Source organism: Rhineura floridana, chromosome 3, assembly GCF_030035675.1.
Source record: "Rhineura floridana isolate rRhiFlo1 chromosome 3, rRhiFlo1.hap2, whole genome shotgun sequence".
NCBI lineage: Eukaryota > Metazoa > Chordata > Lepidosauria > Squamata > Rhineuridae > Rhineura > Rhineura floridana.
Genome location: NC_084482.1, coordinates 211,944,926 through 211,965,715, shown reverse-complemented (window position 1 = coordinate 211,965,715; position 20,790 = coordinate 211,944,926). Strand labels below are relative to the sequence as shown.

At 45.4% G+C, this 20,790-nt stretch overlaps 1 protein-coding gene and 1 pseudogene across 1 annotated transcript; both read left to right on the top strand.

Moving 5' to 3' along the window:
- LOC133378945 (zinc finger protein 845-like) overlaps nt 1-20,790 on the top strand; it is a 159,479-nt pseudogene that overhangs the window by 57,798 nt on the left and 80,891 nt on the right.
- On the top strand, nt 987-9,362 carry LOC133381485 (zinc finger protein 420-like). Its single transcript, XM_061620639.1, has 4 exons — nt 987-1,065; nt 1,758-1,852; nt 2,105-2,231; nt 6,635-9,362. The coding sequence occupies exons 1-4, from the start codon at nt 1,011-1,013 to the stop codon at nt 9,358-9,360; spliced, it is 3,003 nt and encodes a 1,000-aa protein (XP_061476623.1). The 5' UTR covers nt 987-1,010; the 3' UTR covers nt 9,361-9,362.

Genomic DNA, 20,790 nt, shown 5'->3' with positions numbered 1-20,790 from the left:
TGGTAGAAACAATAATTCTCACATTTGACTATTCTTACCCAGCACCTTTCCTGCTCTGCAAGCCTTCGGCCTGGGCATAGTGATCCCTATTTGGCTTCGCTCATAGAATAAGTGGACCTGCTCCTTCTGAACGTGGCCTCAGAAGGCAGAAAACTATTCCCAGAAGCAGAGAAGGGATGAGGACCCCGTGAAAGGCCAAGAGATCAAAGATGGAACAGCAAGACCCATCTACCCCTGAAGCAGGACTTGGCCCTGATGCCATCAAGACTGAGACCCATGCGGAGGAATTCCTAGGGGAAAATGTGCAGAAGATCTTGGGGGAGAATCCCCTCAGCTCAGATGTGCAGCGCCAGCAGTTCCGGTGTTTCCGCTACCAGGAGGCTGAGGGGCCCCGAGAGGCTTGCAGCCGACTCCACCTTCTTTGCCGTGAGTGGCTGAAGCCAGAGCGACACTCAAAGAACCAGATCCTGGACAAGGTAATCCTGGAGCAGTTCCTGGCTGTCCTGCCCCCAGAGATGGAGAGCTGGGTGAGGGAATGTGGGGCCGAGACCAGTTCCCAGGCAGTGGCCCTGGCAGAAGGTCTCCTGCTGAACGTGGCAGAGGACGAGAAGCAGGCAGAGCAGCAGGTGAGATGGCTGTCCCTGGTGTAGATGAAGCCTTCCAGATGTTGTTGAAGTAAAAGTCCTATAATCGCTGGCCATTCATGGTATTGTCTGGGGCTGATGTGAATTGGAGTCTGGTCCCACCTGAAGGGCACCACGTTGGCTACCCCGATATCAAGTATCTCTAAGGGTTTTGCATCTATCCTTCCTTTCTATATCAAATATTTATTTATTTATTTATAAAATAAATAAATTAAATAAATAAGGGTTTTGCATCTATCCTTCCTTTCTATATCAAATATTCCTGTGGTATTGCCTCTGTCACTCCTTTTCTAATTCTGCTCCCCATTATATGACTTGAGTTCTTATTATGCTTTTCAGGAAAAGGGTCTCTGTGCAGAAACAGGAATGGATTTCCCTGAGGCAGAGAGGACTCCATTGGACCCCAGGCAGAGGCCGCTGGGTAAAGATGAATGGGGCGTGTTTCCGTTTGGTCTGTCACTGTTGATTTTGCCTGCGAGAACCAGTGTGATGTAGTGGTTAAGGTTTTGGACTACGACCTGGGAGACCAGGGTTCAAATCCCCACATAGCCATGAAGCTCACTGGGTGACCTTGGGCCAGTCGCTGCCTCTCAGCCCCAGAGGAAGGCAATCGTAACCCCCGTCTGAATACAGCTTACCATAAAAACCCTATTCATAGGGTCACCATAAGTCAGAATCGACTTGAAGGCAGTACAGTGGTTAAGGTGTTGGACTACGACCTGGGAGAGCAGGGTTCAGTCACTGCCCCTAAGTCCCAGAGGAAGTCAATGGTAAACCCTTCCTGAATACCGCTTACTATGAAGACCCTAAACACCATAAGTCAGGATCAACTTGAATTTCCATTTTCCACTCTTGTCTCCAGCCTTTTCCACAGCTCAGAAATGCTCCTACTTACATCATAATTTTTTACGTGGGAACCATCACTTTGATTTCTGGCTTAGAGCTCAAATGAGGAGAGATGTTTTATCACACAACCGAAACGTAAACTGTGAATAAACACCTGAAACTCACTCAGCTGAGAAGAACCCTTGTGCAGTTATACCTCTATGGTTTAATCTCTGACAATAGCATACGGTATACTAATGGCTTTTGGGCCCATTTTCTTTCTCACAGGGGATGGAATCATGTCGGCAAGACCTACTAAATCATATCCCCTTTCTGGTGGAGTTTCTGGTGGAGGAGAAGCTGTTGCTATCGCCCCAGATCAGGTAGGGGAAAGACTCAGAAGTGGGAAAGGCTGGGGGCAGCCTGGGTGCCTCTCTGTCCCTGGGTCTGAATGAATTTTCCTCCTCCTCTTTGCGTCTCCCAAAGCCACCTCAACAAAAGCTGTGAATGCCATTTAAGGAGGTTTCTGTCCTTAGAACAATGACCAGCCACCTCACCTTAACTACGTTTTCCACGTAGGTAGGAGATAATCTTTATCCTTGCAATGATGACAAATTGAATTATATTTCTTTTAGAATCCAGTGTCTTTGGAGGATGTGGCTGTGCAGTTCACGGAAGAGGAGTGGGCTTTGCTGAATCCTGACCAGAGAGCTCTGCATAGCGAAGTCATGGAGGGGATTTGTGGGACTCTGTCCTGTCTTGGTAAGGCAGGTTCCGTTGTAATTTGTTATGTGCCTTCAAGTCGATTACGACTTATGGCAACCCTATGAATCAACAACCTTCAGTAGCATCTGTTATAAACCACCCTGTTCAGATCTTCCTTTATGCAATCAATCCATCTATTGTTTGGCCTTCCTCTTTTTCTATTCCCTGCTGTTTTTCCCAGCATTATTGTCTTTTCTAGTGAATCATGTCTTCTCCTTATGTGTCCAAAGTATGATATCCTCAGTTTCATCATTTTAGCTTCTAGTGATAGTTCTGGTTTAATTGTCTTTTCGCTGTCCAGGGTATTGGTCGTAATACCTGTTTTCAAATTCCATATTTCTATATTTAATGCACCCGAATATTCTGATGTACTGCCACCTATTTCAACTGGGATTCTTCATCTTCTGCAGATAACTTGAATGGACAGCCATCTATTCTCTCTGAACAGATCTCTAGTTATGCCCTTCTAAAACAATGGTCCAATTAGCTGGATTTTTTCACTAAAATGTTTCCCCAAGTGCTATAACACAGCATAGCTGAGCTCCATTTGAATTTCTAATATGGCCTACGAGGTGCAACATTTGGCATTCTGGGCTTTGGGGAGACACATCCAAAGCTTCCCTCCTAGTTTATCCTTTTTCCTAGACCTGGAGCAGAGTGGTGGCAGTGCATTATACGATGTGGGGGAGAGGAGGACCGTTTTAAGACTGGGGTAGCCATCATGGTGTGCTCCACAGATTGCTGGACTCTCACTCCCATAAGCGGTGACCATTGTCCACGCTGACTGGGGCTGATGAGAATGGGATTCCAACAAACTCTGGAGAGCACCACGTTGTTATAGGGAAAGGGACTCAGACGGTAAGAAAAGCCTTCCCTATCATAGAATCATAGAATAGTAGAGTTGGAAGGGACCTACAAGGCCATTGAGTCCAACCCCCTGCTCAATGCAGGAATCCAAATCAAAGCATTCCCGACAGATGGCTGTCCAGCTGCCTCTTGAATGCCTCCAGTGTCGGAGAGCCCACTACCTCTCTAGGTCATTGGTTCCATTGTCGTATGGCTCTAACAGGATTTTTTTCCTGATGTTCAGTCTTAATCTGGCTTCCTGCAACTTGAGCCCATTATTCCGTGTCCTGCACTCTCCAAGAAGAGATCTTGGCCCTCCTCTGTGTGACAATCTTTCATGTACTTGAAGAGTGCTATCATATCTCCCCTCAGTCTTCTCTTCTCCAGGCTAAACATGCCCAGTTCTTTCAGCCTCTCCTCATAGGGCTTGGTTTCCAGTCTCCTGATCATCTTTGTTGCCCTCCTCTGAACCTATTCCAGTTTGCCTGCATCCTTCTTGGTGCGGAGACTAGAACTGGACGCAGTACTCAGGATGAGGCCTAACCAGTGCTGAATAGAGGGGAAGTAATACTTCACGCAATTTGGAAACTATATTTCTCTTAATGCAGCCTACTACAGCATTTTCCTTTTTTGCAGCTACATCACACTGTTGGCTCATATTCAGCTTGTGATCAACCACAATTCCAAGATCTTTCTCACATGTCGTATTGCTGAGCCAGTCTTATAACTGTGCATTTGGTTTCTTTTTCCTAAGTGTAGAACTTTGCATTTATTCCTGTTGAATTTCATTCTGTTGTTTTCAGCCCAATGCTCCAGCCTATCAAGGTCTCTTTGAATTTTGTTTCTGTCTTCCACAGTATTAGCTATGCCCCCCAATTTTTTATCAGCTGCAAATTTGATAAGCATGCTCTGTACCTCCTCATCCAAGTCGATAATAAAAATGTTGAAGAGCACTGGGCCCAGGACCGAGCCCTGTGGTACCCCACTCGTTACTTCCGCCCAGTTTGAGATGGAACCATTGATAAGCACTCTTTGGGTATGATTCTGGAGCCAACTGTTGATCCACCTGATAGTTGTTCCATCCAGCCCACATTTAGCTATCTTGCTAATCAGAATGTCATGGGGCACTTTGTCAAAAGCTTTGCTGAAGTCGAGATATATTACGTTCACAGCATTCCCACAGTCTACAAGGGAAGTTACCTAATCAAAAAACAAGATAAGATTAGTTTGGCAGGATTTGTCTTTCATAAATCCATGTTGGCTCCTAGTAATCACTGCATTGTTTTCAAGGTGCTTACAGATTGACTGCTTTATAATCTGCTCCAGAGTTTTTCCAGGGATTGACGTTAGGTTGACTGGTCTATAGTTCCCCGATTCCTCCTTTTTGAAGATAGGGACTCCCGTAACTGCCACTTTATCCACCAAATCATCTCTATTGTCTACAATCAAGTCCAGGATAGCCAATCCTCTTGTTGCTTCCTCCACTTTCTGTAGCAGAAAGTTATATCCAACACAAGTCAGAATTTTCTTTGAGGGACTGTGTTTGTCAGAGTTTGTCTCCCAACAGATATCGGGATAATTGAAGTCCCCCATTACTACTACATTATGCCTCCTCGAAACACTGGCAATTTGCTTTGCAAAAGTTACATTCTCGTCTTCTCCTTGATTGGGTGGTCGGTAGTAGACTCCAAGGACCACATTCCTTTTATTACTTGCCCCATTAATTTTAATCCAGATACTATCGGTGGAGCTATCAAGCTCATCTTCCTGTATTTCTGTGCAGGGATATATATTTTTAATATATAGTGAGACTCCACCTCCCTTTTTATTCCTTCTGTCTTTTGAACTAGTTATATCCTTCAATTGCTATAGTCCAGTCATGGGAGTCATCCCACCAAGTTTCAGTTATACCTATCAAGTTGTAATTACCCTCCTGTATTAAGAGTTCAAGTTCGTCCTGCTTGTTTCCCATGCTCTGCGCATTAGTATACAGACATCAAAGACCATGTGATTTATGGCTTGGCTTCCTTACTACGTTTTTCTGAGGATTGTTACTGGGCCCTATTATAGCCGATCTCTCTGTTCCCGTTACTGTGCACAAGCCTTCGTCAGTCGTTACCACCAAGATTACATCTCCCTCCCCCTTACGATTCAGTTTAAAGCCCTCCATGCTGTGGCCAAACACATTCTTCCCAGTCCTTGTGAGATGCAACCCATCACTTGCCAGCAGTCCATCTTCCAGGAAGCGTAGCTCATGGTCCCAGAATCCAAATCTCTCACGTCGGCACCACCTTCATAGCCATTCATTCACACGTTTTTATTTCCCTTTCTACTCCTCTGCTATGTACTGGAAGGATGGATGAAAAAACTATCAGAGCCCCAAAGTCCTTGAGTTTCCTTCCCAGAGCTTCAAAGTCTGACATGATTTCTTCATAGCTCCGTTTGGCAGTATCGTTTGTTCCCATATGGATGAGGAGAAAGGGATACCTATTGGTGGGCTTGATGAGTGATGGCAACCCTTCCGTCGCATCTCTAATCTGACATGCTCCTGAGCGCGCTGTAAACTAAGCGGTTTGCCTGCATTAGTAGGCCATTAAGATACATTCTCATCTTGTCCTTGATTGGCTTGTCGACAGTAGACTCCAAGCACCACATTCCTTTTATTACTTGCCCCATTAGTTTTAATGCAGATACTCTTGGTGGAGTTACCAATCTCATCTCCCTGTATTTCTGTGCAGGGATATATATTTTTAACATATAGCGCAAGTCCACTTCCCTTTTTATTCCTTCTGTTCTTTTTGAAAAAGACAATTTGTCTATTTTTATTGATTTAAAACATATACATCTCCATCTTATTCTGAACAAAAATTCACAAGGAGTATAAAAATGGTTAGAGATCTATACAAGATGCTAGAATCACAACATAATCAAAACAGCAGTACACGAATCAGCACAAAGAAACTTTAAGAGTCACAAGAAATACAAATATAGATGAGAACAATGTTAGAATCCCAGAGGTCTGACTCAGCAGCCCTGCCATAGTCATTGGCCAACTAATCCAGGAGTATTTGCTCTTACTGGCAGCACATCTGAGGGCTCTTTCTGAGGTCCTTTAAGTGCTGAAGTGGGGGATTCACCTTGGGACCTTCTCCTTGCAATGGACTTTGTCTGCCACTGAAGGATGGAGCCTCCCCTTTTCATTCTCTCACTTCACTTGCTCCAGAGTTCAGAAGAGAATATCTGCAGTTGCTTTATTTACCTTGTCAACTTTGTAGGCTAGGCCGAATGAGAGTGATTGGCCCAGGACCACCCAATGGGATTAACCTCTGACTGGGAGCTGAACCCAGATCACCGTGGTCCAAATCCGACAGTCTGTATCACTCCAATTGTCAGTGAATGCCAGACAACAGAGACTGTTCAACCTGGACTAAGATCCGTCTCCCATCTAAGTCCTGTCAATTCTTCCTTTATCACAAAAGTTATTTGGGATTGTTCAGTGATTTGAGGATCCATTTCTTCCCTCATGGTCTTATCAGTTTCTCTCTTCCTTGCAGAAGATGATGAGTGGAAAGCCAAGAGGAAGGGAGAACCATGTGGGCAAGAGAGATGGAAAAGAGACAGATCTGAAAACAGGGAAGAGCAGAGAAGGAAACCTGAAGCAGAAGAGAAAAGGAGGAATAAATCTTGCGCTTCTCAGGGCAGTGGCTACCATAAAACTGCCATCCGAGAAAAAACAGATCAAGGAAGAAAAAGAAATAAATATTTTCATTGTTCGAAAAGTCTGAATTCTAAAAGAAAGTGTAAAAAAGCCCACTACAAAAACCAGAAAAGGGAGAAAGCATATCAATGTTTGAAATGTGAAAGGAGGTTTAGCTGCAAGGCAAGTCTCATTTTGCATCAAAGAATGCACACCGGTGAGAAACCATATAAGTGCTTAGAATATGGAAAGAGCTTCCGTCAGAAGAGAAATCTGAATTCCCATCAAAGAATTCACACTGGAGAGGAACCATATAAGTGTTTGGAATGTGGAAAGAGCTTCAGGTGGAAAGAACAACTCGCTGCCCACCAAAGTAATCACACTGGGGAGAAACCATATAAATGTTTGGAATGTGGGAAGAGATTCCGCTGGAAACACTTACTCACTGCCCACCAAAATGTTCACACCGGGCAGAAACCATATAAGTGCCTAGAATGTGGAAAGAGCTTCTGTCAGAATAGCAATCTGACTTCCCATCAAAGAATGCACACTGGAGAGAAACCATATAAGTGCTTGGAATGTGGAAAGAGCTTTCGTCGGAAGACACATCTGACTTGCCATCAAAGAATTCACACGGGTGAGAAACCGTATAAATGCTTGGAATGTAGAAAGAGCTTCATTTGCAAAGAGCAACTCACTCCCCATCAAAGAATTCACACCGGAGAGAAACCATATAAGTGCTTAGAATGTGGAAAGAGCTTCAGTTGGAAACAGCAACTCACTGCCCATCAAAGTGTTCACACTGGGGAGAAGCCGTATGAATGCCTGGAATGTGGAAAGTGCTTTACTAGAAATTACTCTCTCACTTTGCATCAAAGTATTCACACTGGGGAGAAACCATATAAGTGCTTAGAATGTGGAAAGAGCTTCAGTTGGAAAGACCAACTCACTGCCGATCAAAGCATTCACACTGGGGAGAAACCATATAAGTGCTTAGAATGTGGAAAGAGCTTCAGTAGGAAACAGAAACTCACTGCCCATCAAAGTATTCACACTGGAGAGAAGCCATATAAGTGCTTAGAATGTGGAAAAAGCTTCCATCAGAAGATAAATCTGACTTCCCATCAAAGAACTCACACTGGGGAGAAACCATATAAGTGCTTAGAATGTGGAAAGAGCTTCAGTTGGAAACAGCAACTCACTGCCCATCAAAGTGTTCACACTGGGGAGAAACCATATAAGTGCTTAGAATGTGGAAAGAGCTTCCGTCAGAAGACAAATCTGACTTCCCATCAAAGAATTCACACTGGGGAGAAGCCATATAAGTGCTTAGAATGTGGAAAGAGCTTCACTAGAAATTCCTCTCTCACTTTGCATCAAAGTATTCACACTGGGGAGAAACCATATAAGTGCTTAGAATGTGGAAAGAGCTTCAGTTGGAAAGAGCAACTCACTGCCCATCAAAGTATTCACACTGGGGAGAAACCATATAAGTGCTTAGAATGTGGAAAGAGCTTCCGTCAGAAGAAAAATCTGACTTCCCATCAAAGAATTCACACTGGGGAGAAACCATATAAGTGCTTAGAATGTGGAAAGAGCTTCAGTAGCAAACAGAAACTCACTGCCCATCAAAGTATTCACACTGGGGAGAAACCATATAAGTGCTTAGAATGTGGAAAGAGCTTCCGTCAGAAGACAAATCTGACTTCCCATCAAAGAATTCACACTGGGGAGAAACCATATAAGTGCTTAGAATGTGGAAAGAGCTTCAGTTGGAAAGTGCAACTCACTGCCCATCAAAGTATTCACACTGGGGAGAAAGCATATAAGTGCTTGGAATGTGGAAAGAGCTTCAGTCAGAAGAGAAATCTGACTTCCCATCAAAGAATTCACACTGGGGAGAAACCATATAAGTGCTTAGAATGTGGAAAGAGCTTCAGTAGGAAACAGAAACTCACTGACCATCAAAGTATTCACATTGGGGAGAAACCATATAAGTGCTTAGAATGTGGAAAGAGCTTCAGTCAGAAGACACATCTGACTTCCCATCAAAGAATTCACACTGGGGAGAAACCATATAAGTGCTTAGAATGTGGAAAGAGCTTCAGTTGGAAAGAGCAACTCACTGCCCATCAAAGTATTCACACTGGGGAGAAACCATATAAGTGCTTAGAATGTGGAAACAGCTTCAGTCAGAAGAGAAATCTGACTTCCCATCAAAGAATTCACACTGGGGAGAAACCATATAAGTGCTTAGAATGTGGAAAGAGCTTCAGTAGGAAACAGAAACTCACTGACCATCAAAGTATTCACACTGGGGAGAAACCATATAAGTGCTTAGAATGTGGAAAGTGCTTCCGTCACAAGACAAATCTGACTTCCCATCAAAGAATTCACACTGGGGAGAAACCATATAAGTGCTTAGAATGTGGAAAGAGCTTCCGTAGGAAACAGCAACTCACTGCCCATCAAAGTATTCACACTGGGGAGAAACCATATAAGTGCTTAGAATGTGGAAAGAGCTTCACTAGGAAACAGCAACTCACTGCCCATCAAAGTATTCACACTGGGGAGAAGCCATAGAACTGCTTGGAACATGGAAAGAGCTTCAGAAGTAGCTTAAGTCTTTAATGTCATGAAAGATTTCAGAAATGGGGAAACCATATTATGAGTGATGAACAGGGGGTTGCCCACCTGTTGCCTGTGAGTGTTTTGGAGGCCTGCAAAGCCCTTCAGTGGCACCCCAGCAAATTGCCAAGTCTTTATAATACATGCTATTTATTCATCTCTTGCACACTACAACTAATAAAATGTAGTCAGTGACCTTATTATAGAAACAGAAAAATAGGGATACATATCAGCATGAAAGAAGTTGCTGGAAATCCAATTAACATCAATGTATAAGACTGTGAAGGCACATCTTAGTTAAAACAGGTTACAATAGTTGAAGGCCCTTTTTGTGTGGGGGGGTGTATGGTGTGAGTGTGTGTTGTGGGGGTTGCATCATGTGCCTGGGAGAGAGGAGTCAAAGTCGACTTGGAAGATTTGAGGTGGCCCCAATTAGTGTAGTGACGGGTAGAGGGAGATATGACGCTGTGTGGAGGACTTGCCAGGTGAGGGGAACTTGGCCCAGGCAGTTAACGGCTGTACTGGGTTCCGGTCCTCCACACACCCACAGGTTTGTTGGTTACCCTATCAGCCAGCTCTCCGATCTCCGGATGCTGCTCTTAAATGCCAGATCGGTACATAATCAGAGCTCTCTCATCCACGATTTAATTGTGGATGAGGCAGCTGATCTGGCATGTATAACTCAGACCTGGGTGGGTGAGCAGGGAGGAGTTAGTCTCTCCCAGCTGTGCCCACCGGGGTACTTGGTTCAGCATCAGGGTAGATCTGAGGGCCGGGGAGGGGGGTTGCTGTGGTCTATAGGAGTTCCATCTCTCTCTCCAAGCACCATGTCCATGCAACTACTGGTCTGGAGTGTTTGCACCTTGTGTTGGATCAGGGGGACAGATTGGGGATTCTGTTGGTGTGCCGCCCACCCCGCTGCCCAACAGACTCCCTAACTGAGCTGACGGAGGTGGTCTCGGCTGTATTGTTGAGATCACCCAGACTGTTGGTGCTGGGGGATGTCAACATCCACGCCGAGGCCGCCTTATCTGGGGAGGCTCAGGACTTCATGGCTTCCATGACAACCATGGGGCTGTCCCAATATGCTACTGGCCCAACACACGTGGCAGGGCATACTCTAGACCTGATTTTTGCAACTGGACATGGAGATGGTGATCTGAATGTAGGGAGTCTTACATCAGCCCCTTTGTCATGGACAGATCACCGCTTGTTGAGGTTTAGACTTACAGCGGCTTTTCCCCTCTGCAAGGGTGGAGGACCCATTAAGATGGTCCGCCCCCGGAGACTAATGAATCCGGATGGTTTTCAAAAGGCTCTGGGGAGTTTTCCGGCTGATAGGGCTGGCGCTCCTGTCGAAACCCTGGTCGAACTATGGAATGCTGAAATGACCCGGGCAGTTGACATGATCGCTCCTGTGCGCCCTCTCCTATGTAGAGCTCCTTCAGCTCCATGGTATACTTCAGAGCTGAGAGCAATTAAACAGGAGACGGCTTGAGTGCAGATGGAGACGAACTCCTGAGGGATGCAATTATGCACTGGTAAGTGCCTATAGCAAGCTGTATTTAGGGGCAGTACGGGCAGCACAAAAACAATATTTTGTTGCCACTATTAAATCTTCTATCTGCCGTCCGGCGGAGCTTTTTAAAGTTGTCAGAGGGCTAGTACATTCTGGCCCTAGGGACACGGTAGAACTATGCGAAGCACGCTGTAATGAATTTGCTAGGCACTTCCAGGATAAAATCTCTTGCATCCGTCAAGACTTGGACTCCAGTGTTATAGCAGTTGAATCAAATGAGGTATCCGGAGCACAGCCTGGTCATGATTTTTTGGATGAGTTTCAATTGGTGCAGCTTGAGGACGTTGACAAGGTGCTTGGACAGGTGCGTGCAACCTCTTCTGTTCTGGATCCTTGTCCCTCTTGGCTAATAAAAGCTAGCAGGGATGGAACAGCCGGCTGGGCCAGGGAAGTGATTAATGCCTCACTGTGTGAGGGAGAGGTCCCTGGCTGCCTAAAGGCGGCGGTAGTGAGACCACTTTTGAAGAAATCTTCCCTGGACCCAGAAAATCTTAATAATTACAGGCCGGTAGCAAATGTCCCATTCCTGGGCAAGGTCCTAGAAAGAGTGGTTGCAGACCAGCTCCAGACACTCTTGGATGAGACCGATTATCTGGATCCATTTCAATCGGGTTTCAGGCCCGGTTTTATAATAATAATAAATTTAATTTCTTTGTCGCCTATCTGGCCGATGGCCACTCTAGTCGACGAACAAGATTGTTAAGATACAATTGAAAAATATAGCGATACAATATAAAATCAATACATCTGCAACAACAACATTAAAACTGGGCAGGAGGCATTACAGTTATAACAATTAACCCTCCCCGGATACCCCGAAGGCCTGTTGAAAGAGCCAGGTCTTTAAGGCTTTCCGAAATACATTTAGGGAAGAGGAGTGCCGGAGATCTTGTGGGAGGGAGTTCCAAAGAGTGGGGGCCGCCACTGAGAATGCCCTCTCTCTTGTACCCACCAATCTGGCTGTTTTTGTTGGCGGGATTGAGAGAAGGCCCTGTGTGGTTTTGGCACGGAGACGGCCTTGGTTGCCCTGTATGATGACCTTTGTTGGGAGAAAGACAGGGGGAGTGTAACTCTGTTGATTCTCCTTGATCTCTCAGCGGCTTTTGATACCATCGACCATGGTATTCTTCTGGGGAGACTTGCGGATTTGGGAGTTTCAATTGGTGCAGCTTGAGGACGTTGACAAGGTGCTTGGACAGGTGTGTGCAACCTCTTCTGTTCTGGATGCTTGCTCCTCTTGGCTAATAAAAGCTAGCAGGGATGGAACAGCCGGCTGGGCCAGGGAAGTGATTAATGCCTCACTGTGTGAGGGAGAGGTCCCTGGCTGCCTAAAGGCGGCAGTAGTGATACCACTTTTGAAGAAATCTTCCCTGGACCCAGAAAATCTTAATAATTACAGGCCGGTAGCAAATGTCCCATTCCTGGGCAAGGTCCTAGAAAGAGTGGTTGCAGACCAGCTCCAGACACTCTTGGATGAGACCGATTATCTGGATCCATTTCAATCGGGTTTCAGGCCCGGTTTTGGCATGGAGACGGCCTTGGTCGCCCTGTATGATGACCTTTGTCAGGAGAAAGACAGGGGGATTGTAACTCTTGATTCTCCTTCATCTCTCAGCGGCTTTTGATACCATCGACCATGGTATTCTTCTGGGGAGACTTTCGGATTTGGGAGTTGGAGGTACTGCTTGGCAGTGGTTCTGCTCCTACTTGGCGGGTCGTCTCCAGAAGGTAGTGCTTGGGGAGCATTGCTCGGCACCCTGGGCTCTCCAATATGGAGTTCCGCAGGGGTCAGTTCTGTCCCCCATGCTCTTTAACATCTACATGAAGCCGCTGGGTGCTGTCATCAGGAGTTTTGGAGTGCGTTGTCACCAGTATGCTGATGACACGCAGCTCTACTTCTCCTTTTCATCCTCATCAGGTGAGGCTGTCAAGGTGCTGACCCAATGCCTGACTGCGATAATGGACTGGATGAGAGCAAATAAATTGAAGCTCAATCCAGACAAGACTGAGATGCTGTTAGTAGGCGGTTCCTCTGACCAGATGGTGGATGTGCAACCTGTCCTGGATGGGGTTGCACTCCCTCTGAAGGAGCAGGTTCATAGTTTGGGAGTTCTTTTAGAACCATCCCTGTCACTGGAGGCTCAGGTAGCCTCGGTGGCACGGAGTGCTTTCTACCAGCTTCGGCTGGTGGCCCAACTATGCCACTATCTGGACAGGGAAAACCTTGCTTCAGTTGTCCATGCCCTGGTAACCTCTAAATTAGACTACTGCAATGCACTCTACGTGGGGCTGCCCTTGAAGACGGTTCAGAAACTGCAGCTCATGCAAAATGTGGCGGCCAGACTGATAACCGGGACCAGGCGGTCTGAACATATAACACTGATTCTGGCCTGCTTGCACTGGTTGCCTATATGTTTCCGGGCCCGATTCAAAGTGCTGGTTTTAACCCATAAAGCCTTGTACGGCATGGGGCCACAATACCTGATGGAACACCTCTCCCGATATGAACCTACCCATACACTGCGCTCAACATCGAAGGCCCTCCTCCGGGTGCCTACTCAGAGAGAATCCCGGAAGGTGACAACAAGAAAAATAGCCTTCTCAGTGGTGGCCCCTGAACTATGGAATATTCTTCCTGATGAGGTACGCCTGGCACCAACATTATTATCTTTTCGGCACCAGGTAAAAACCTTCCTCTTCTCCCAGGCATTTTCAGCATTTTAGTAGTATTTAATATGCATTTTAGTATCTGTTTAATTATGTTTTAATTTTTGATATCTTTAACTTATTTTAAATTGCTTAATATGTGGTTTTAATTGTATGTTAGATGTTTTTACCTGTTGTGAGCCGCCCAGAGAGCTTCGGCTATGGGGCGGTATAAAAATTTAATTAATAATAATAAGGACCGAGTTAACTTCTTAAGTCATGTCACAAAGCCAGAGTTACAGAGTACATGGAAATACATGTCACGATACATCACCCGTCAGATGCCATGGATGGAATAGATGTGAGGGTTCCCTCCTGCTTTCTTTGACCCCACCCCCACTTCAACAGAGCCAAGGGGGTCCTGCATGCTATAGAACTGGCCTTTTATACACCCTATTTACAAAGGGATGGCTTGTTCCCATGGCTTTATCAATTTTGCTACCCACTAGAGGAGAAATTTTGGAAATTTGCATTTGCTGCCTCCCGGAAGCACTCCATATCTTCTTCTCACTTACTGGTGACAGTTCATGTAACATATTGGCTGTCTGCTCAGAGATTGTATCTTGTACCGTACTCTGCTTTATAAGGAAACAATGCTTAGTCTAGAAGGGAGGGTTTAAGAAACCCATTTTCAAAAGAGAACTTTCTTCCTCTGTGTAAACTACCAGCAAAGCCATTAAAAGCTTATGTAAATAATTTCAGCACATTATATGCACATTTTAAGCCATTAATTGGGCTATCCCTTTATTTATTATTTGATGTATATCCCATCCTTCCTCCCAGCAGGAGCCCAGGGCAGCAAACAAGGCACTAAAAACATTTTAAAACATCATAAAAACAAAACTTGAAATACATTAACACTAAACAGCGTTAAAAACATTTAAAAACATTACTCTGCTCCAGTGAGCAGTCTCACCGCCGCATTTTGCACCAGCTGCAACTTCTGGATCAACTTCAAGGGCAGCCCCACATAGAGCGCATTACAGTAATCCAGCCTAGAGGTTACCAGTACGTGGCCAACAGTGGCCAGGCTATCCTGGTCCAGAAACGGCTGCAGCTGTCTCACCAGCCGAAGCTGGTAAAAGGCACTCCTAGCCACTGAGGTCACCTGGGCCTCTAGCGACAAAGATGGATCCAGGAGCACCCCCAGGCTACGGACCTGCTCTTTCAGAGGAAGTATGACCCCATCCAAAGCAGGCAACTGACCAATTATCCGAACTCTGGAACGACCAACCCACAGTGCCTCCGTCTTGCTAGGATTCAGACTCAGTTTATTGCCCTTCATCTAGCCCACCACCGAGTCCAGGCAGTGGTCAAAGGCTTGCACAGCCTCTCCTGATTCAGATGTTATGGAGAAATAGAACTGGGTTCATCAGCATACTGCTGACACATCCCCCCAAAGCTCCTGATGACTGCTGCCAAGGGCTTCATATAGATGTTAAACAGCATGGGGTAGAAGATGGTACCCTGTGGCACCCCATAGCACAGCTGCCAGGGGGCCGAAAGACAATCACTCAATGCTACTCTCTGAGAGAGACCCTGGAGATAGGATCGGAACCACTGTAAAACAGTTCCTCCAATACCCATCTCACCAAGTCGGCCCAGAAGGATACCATGGTCAATGGTGTCAAAAGCTGCTGAGAGATCTGTGATGCGTCCTTCCCTGGCTCTCCCTGTCAGGTTCCTACCTGCGCGTGGCTACTGCCTGTCACTAGGCACCACCAGGGACTCCACCAGTCCGGACCGCTCTCTCTTATGATTTCTCTCCCCGCTCTAGCACAGATCTCAACAGATCCCCCTGCTAGGCAACCACCAGTAACGTCCCAATACTAGTATTCCCAGAGACTCTGAATACTGGTATTGTTATTCTCTTCACCGCTGCCACCATTTGTTACAGTTCCCCTTCAGCCTTGGTCATTACCTTACCCTCCCTTCTGGTCTGTGAAACCCCAGCCAAGGATCAGGCCTTTGGTAAACCAAATTAAGTATTTATTAAAGATAACAAAGCTAACAAGATTAACAAGATTTCTTCTTAAGGCACATAAGCATATGGTTTTACTCAATACTAATCCGAACTCCACCTCCCTCCTTCACGCTCTCCTGGCAAACAACTCTCTCAAACCCCACCAAGCAATCCACTCTTTCTCTTCTCCCCCCTATTCCACAATTTACCACCTCACATTCACCCAGATTTACCTGTCATCCTTTCATTTATACTGTCAGCCATTTTAAACATTCAGCCAATCAACAAGCATTTTATTGCCCATTCACTCCCCCTCCTCTTTCACTACTTACCATGTATACTCTAAACAACCAGCACTTACCATATATACACTAATATATAGGAACATCACATTTCCCCCCCCTTAAACAACGGCAGAGTATTATTCCTGTTCCAGGATTTATACGTCGCGTTAACAAATAAAAGTCTCTATGGGGAAAATGTCTTTCTTTGTTCCTCTGTCTGGTCACGTCACTGCAGTCCCAGCCACTTGCCTGGAAAGTCCATCGGCCAGTACATTGTCCTTGCCTTTGATGAACTGGAAGTCCACTTGATAGTCCTGTAGGGCCCAGGACCACCTCTGCAGCATAGTGTTATGGTTTTTCATAGTCTGCAACCATAACAAGGCCCGATGATCCGTAGTCACTGTGAATCTTCGTCCCCACACGTATGGGCACAACTTGTTAAGTCCCCACACGACCGCTAGGCACTCCTTCTGGACCGACGAATAGTTTTTCTCCTTCGGCGTCAGCTTGCGACTCAGGTATGCCACTGGATGTCTGGTGCCTTCTCCTGCAGCAAGACGACTCCCAGCGCGAGGTCCGACGCATCTGTAGCCACGATGAATGGTTTCTCATAGTCTGGTGCTATTAATATGGGTCCTTGGCACAAGGCTTGCTTCAGTAGATCAAAAGCCTTCTGACATTCATCCGTCCATACCACATGCTCAGAACACTTCTTCTTTTTTAATTCATGCAAGGGGGTTGCTATTTCCCCAAAATTTCTCACAAACTTCCTATAAAATCCAGCCACACCCAGAAATGCCCTTACTTGTTTTTTGGTTAAGGGGATCGGCCACGCTTGTATTGCCTCCACCTTGCTCCATAAGGGGGTGATTTTCCCACTCCCCACCTTATGTCCTAAATAGATTACTTCCTTTAGTCCAAACTGGCATTTCTTAGTTTTTATTGTGAGGCCTGCTTTTCTTAAGGCCTCCAATACTGTTGTCAGGTGTTGGACATGCTCAGGCACCGACTTGCTAAAACTGGCCACGTCATCGATATAGGCCACTGCAAAATCTGACATGCCTCGCAACACAGTATTGATTAGCCTCTGAAATGAACTTGGTGAGTTCCTTAGTCCCATGGGTAAGGTCACAAACTCATATAACCCATCTGGTGTACTGAAGGCAGTTTTGGCTCTGGATTGCTCGTCTAGTTCCATTTGCCAAAATCCTTTACAGAGATCTAGTGTAGAGATAATGGTTGCTGCCCCCAATAACTCTAACATTGCGTCTACCCTAGGCATAGGATACGCATCTGGGACAGTAATTTTATTGATTAGCCGATAATCAATGCAAAACCTTGTCGTTCCATCTTTTTTCGGAACCAGGACAATACTTGAGGCCCAGGGACTGATGGATTCCCTGATCACTCCTAATTCCAGCATCTCTTCCACCTCCTTTTTGATCTCATTCAAAACTTTCCCATTCACACGGTACGGAACAGATCTGATTGGGGCATGATCTCCAGTATCAATGGAATGTATAACTATACTGGTTCGGCCAGGTTTGTTGCTAAAGAGATTCCTATAGGTTTTCAAAACTCTCAGAATCTCCTCTTTTACTTCCTCCTTCACCTCCTCTGACCATTCCACTTGATCTACCCCTCCTTTGTCTTTGCTTTCCTGTACCAAATCTGGAAGTTCAGGCCCACTTCCCTCAGGGAATAAGGTAACTTGCAACACCTTTGCATCCCTGGTATGGTAAGGCTTTAACATATTTACATGAACCACTTTGCTTTTGTTTAATTGGTCTGTGGTGATTACATATGTCACTGTGTCAAGCCTTTCTCTGATGGTATATGGTCCTTCCCAGTTAGCCTGTAATTTGTCATGTTTCCTGGGTATGAACGCCATAACCATATCTCCCACATCATACACACGTTCTCTGGCTGTTCTGTCATACCAGTAACTTTGCTTCTCCTGTGCATGACTCAAATTCTCTTTCACTACTTCCATCATTGATGTTAATTTATTGCGGAATTCCAATACAAAGTCTACTACAGAAGTTTTGTACTCTCCCAGTTCCTTCCCATGAATTTTTTAGCAGTTCCAAAGGTCCCCTCACTTTTCTAGTAAACATTAGTTCAAAGGGTGAGAAGCCTGTTGACTCCTGAGGGACTTCTCTGTATGCAAATAAGAAGCATCCCAACTGTTCATCCCAGTCTTGTGGGTGATCTTGAACATAGCTTCTTATCATGCCCTTCAAAACTCCATTGAATCTCTCAGTTAGCCCATTAGTGGCGGGATGGTAAGTAGTGGTCTTTAGATGTTTTAGACCACAACATTTCCACATACATTGCATCACTTCTCCCATGAATACACTGCCTTGATCTGTCAGCACTTCATGAGGGAAACCCAGCCTCATAAAGATTTTTAATAAAGCCTCTGCCACTACAGGGGCTTCTACAGATCTCAGTGCTTCTGCGTCTGGGTACCTGGTGGCAAAATCCACCACCACCACTAGATATTTCTTGCCATGCCTTGTGGGTTTGGAAAAAGGGCCCACCAAATCTATTCCCACTCTATAAAAGGGTTGTCCAATTATAGGAAGGGGCTTTAAGGGTGCCTTGGTCTTTACTCCACTCTTTCCCACCTTTTGGCATATTCCACAAGATAAACAATGTTGTTTTACATCCTTGGAGATATTTGGCCAATAATAATGTGCAGCCAATCTCCTCTTGGTCTTTTTTATTCCCAGATGTCCTGCACATGGGACATCGTGGGCTACCTCTAGCAATCTGGTTCTGTATTTGCTAGGTACTATCAATTGCTTCACTGGTTCACATTCATCCTTTCTCTCAGCAGGCATCCACAGTCTATATAAAATCCCATTCTCACACACAACTTGATTCCTCAGTTTGTCAGTGAAAGGAATCTGTTGGGTCAGCGCTTGTTCCTTCATCTGCTTCAGACTTATATCTTTATGCAGCTCTTCCCTGAATTGATCTGCTTCTTCCCCAGAGACCACTTGATACAGTTTGTCTTCTTCAGCAGGCCTGCTAGTGGTTGCTATGGTGACCTGAGGCTGGTTAACAGATTCCACCCTGTTTGTTTCAGCCCCCCCTTAATATGGCTTCTTTCTCTCTGCCAATTTGCTGTCTGGTCACTACATATATTTTCCCCTGTGCCCCCATAACATCTCTTCCCAGTATTACTGGTTCTTGTTGCTGGGCATTAATACCAACTTTATATTGGCCCTTTCGGCCTCTCCATTCCATTTTCACTAGGGCCACAGGCAAACTCTCTGGTTGACCCCTCACTCCTTGGATAGTCACTGTTTCCTGAGGTAATATTTCTTCAGATTTTATTAAATCTGGCCTCAGTAAAGTCTGAGCGGCACCAGTGTCAAGCAATGCCCAATAAGTTGCCCCTTGTACACTCACTTCCTCTCTCAGACTTGAATCAAGGTCTGTTACTTCTGTCCAGTTTATCTGGCAAAACTGAACCTTTTTCGCTGCTTCTAAAGCCTTGGGCTCTGTTTTCACTGCCCTTGTCTGAGCAGGATTACTAATGGGGTTGGCAACCTCACATTGAAAACGTAGGTGTCCCGGTCTACCACATTTGTAGCATAATTTCTCCTCACTTTTAGAGTACACAGATCAACTCTGGGGTGTCCTGTGCCCTTCAGATTTTAATGGAGGACTCACTCGCTGTGGTACCACATCCCTTCTGCCAGCGCTATATGGTCTGGGTTTAAACTCTCTTGATGTTTTCCCCACCCAGCCAGTTCTATTGGAGGCGAAGTGATCCGCCATCTCTGCGGCCTCCTGCACAGATGTAGGGGAACGGTCTTTGACCAGGAGCCTTATTTCTGGTGGTAACTGATGGTATAATTGATCCAGTATCATGAGGCTTTTCACCTCTTCCACTGACTGAGCTTTGGCACTACTCATCCACTTTCCAAATATATCCATCAACTTTGCTCCCAGTTCCACAAAAGACCTCCCTGTCTGTATCTGGCACTTTCTGAAAAGCTTTCTAAAATGATCAGGCCCCAGTCTGAATCTTTTAAACACTGCTTCTTTGAATTCAGCATAGGTGACGGGCCTGTCTGAGGGGAAATATTGGTATACCTCAGCCAATTCCCCTTTAATCAGGTTTGATAAATACTGCATGTATTTATCTTCAGGTAGCCCCCACAACTGAGCTGCTTTTTCAAAGGTGCTGAGGTAAATTTGAGGATCTTGACCAGGCTCATAGACAGCAAAGTCCTTTGGAGTAATTTTTATTTTTGCTCCATCTCTGTCTTTCCTTGTCTCCTCAGAGTGAAATTTCTCTCTATCAAATTTTAACTTTTCTACTTGTAATTCAGCATCCAATGCTCGTTGCTTCTCCCTCTCCTCAAACCCCAATCTCATTCTCTCAATTTCCAACTCCCTCTGTTTTTCCTTCTCTGCACCTTCCATCCTCAATCTCTCAGCTTCCAACTCCCTCTGTTTTTCCTTCTCTGCACCTTCCATCCTCAATCTCTCAGCTTCCAACTCCCTCTGCTTGTCTTTCCCATCAGCTTCCATCCTCAATCTCTCAGCTTCCATCTTCAACTTCTCTCTCAAGTACTCTATATAAGCGGGATTGCTTAAATATCCTTCTGGGGTCTCTTCTCTGACAGGTTGTTTTTGCTGGGCAGTTGCAAATCCTATAACTGCTACCCTCAATTCATCTACCCCTTTACCCTCGTGAGGTAAATTGAATGTTATGCACTTCTCCACCAGCACCTCTCTTTTCATTTTTATGTATTCAGCCATGGTGTTTGAGTTCACTCACTCTTTGCCACACACTCTTTGCCAGTCACTCTCACAAGTAATCTTGTTTTGTT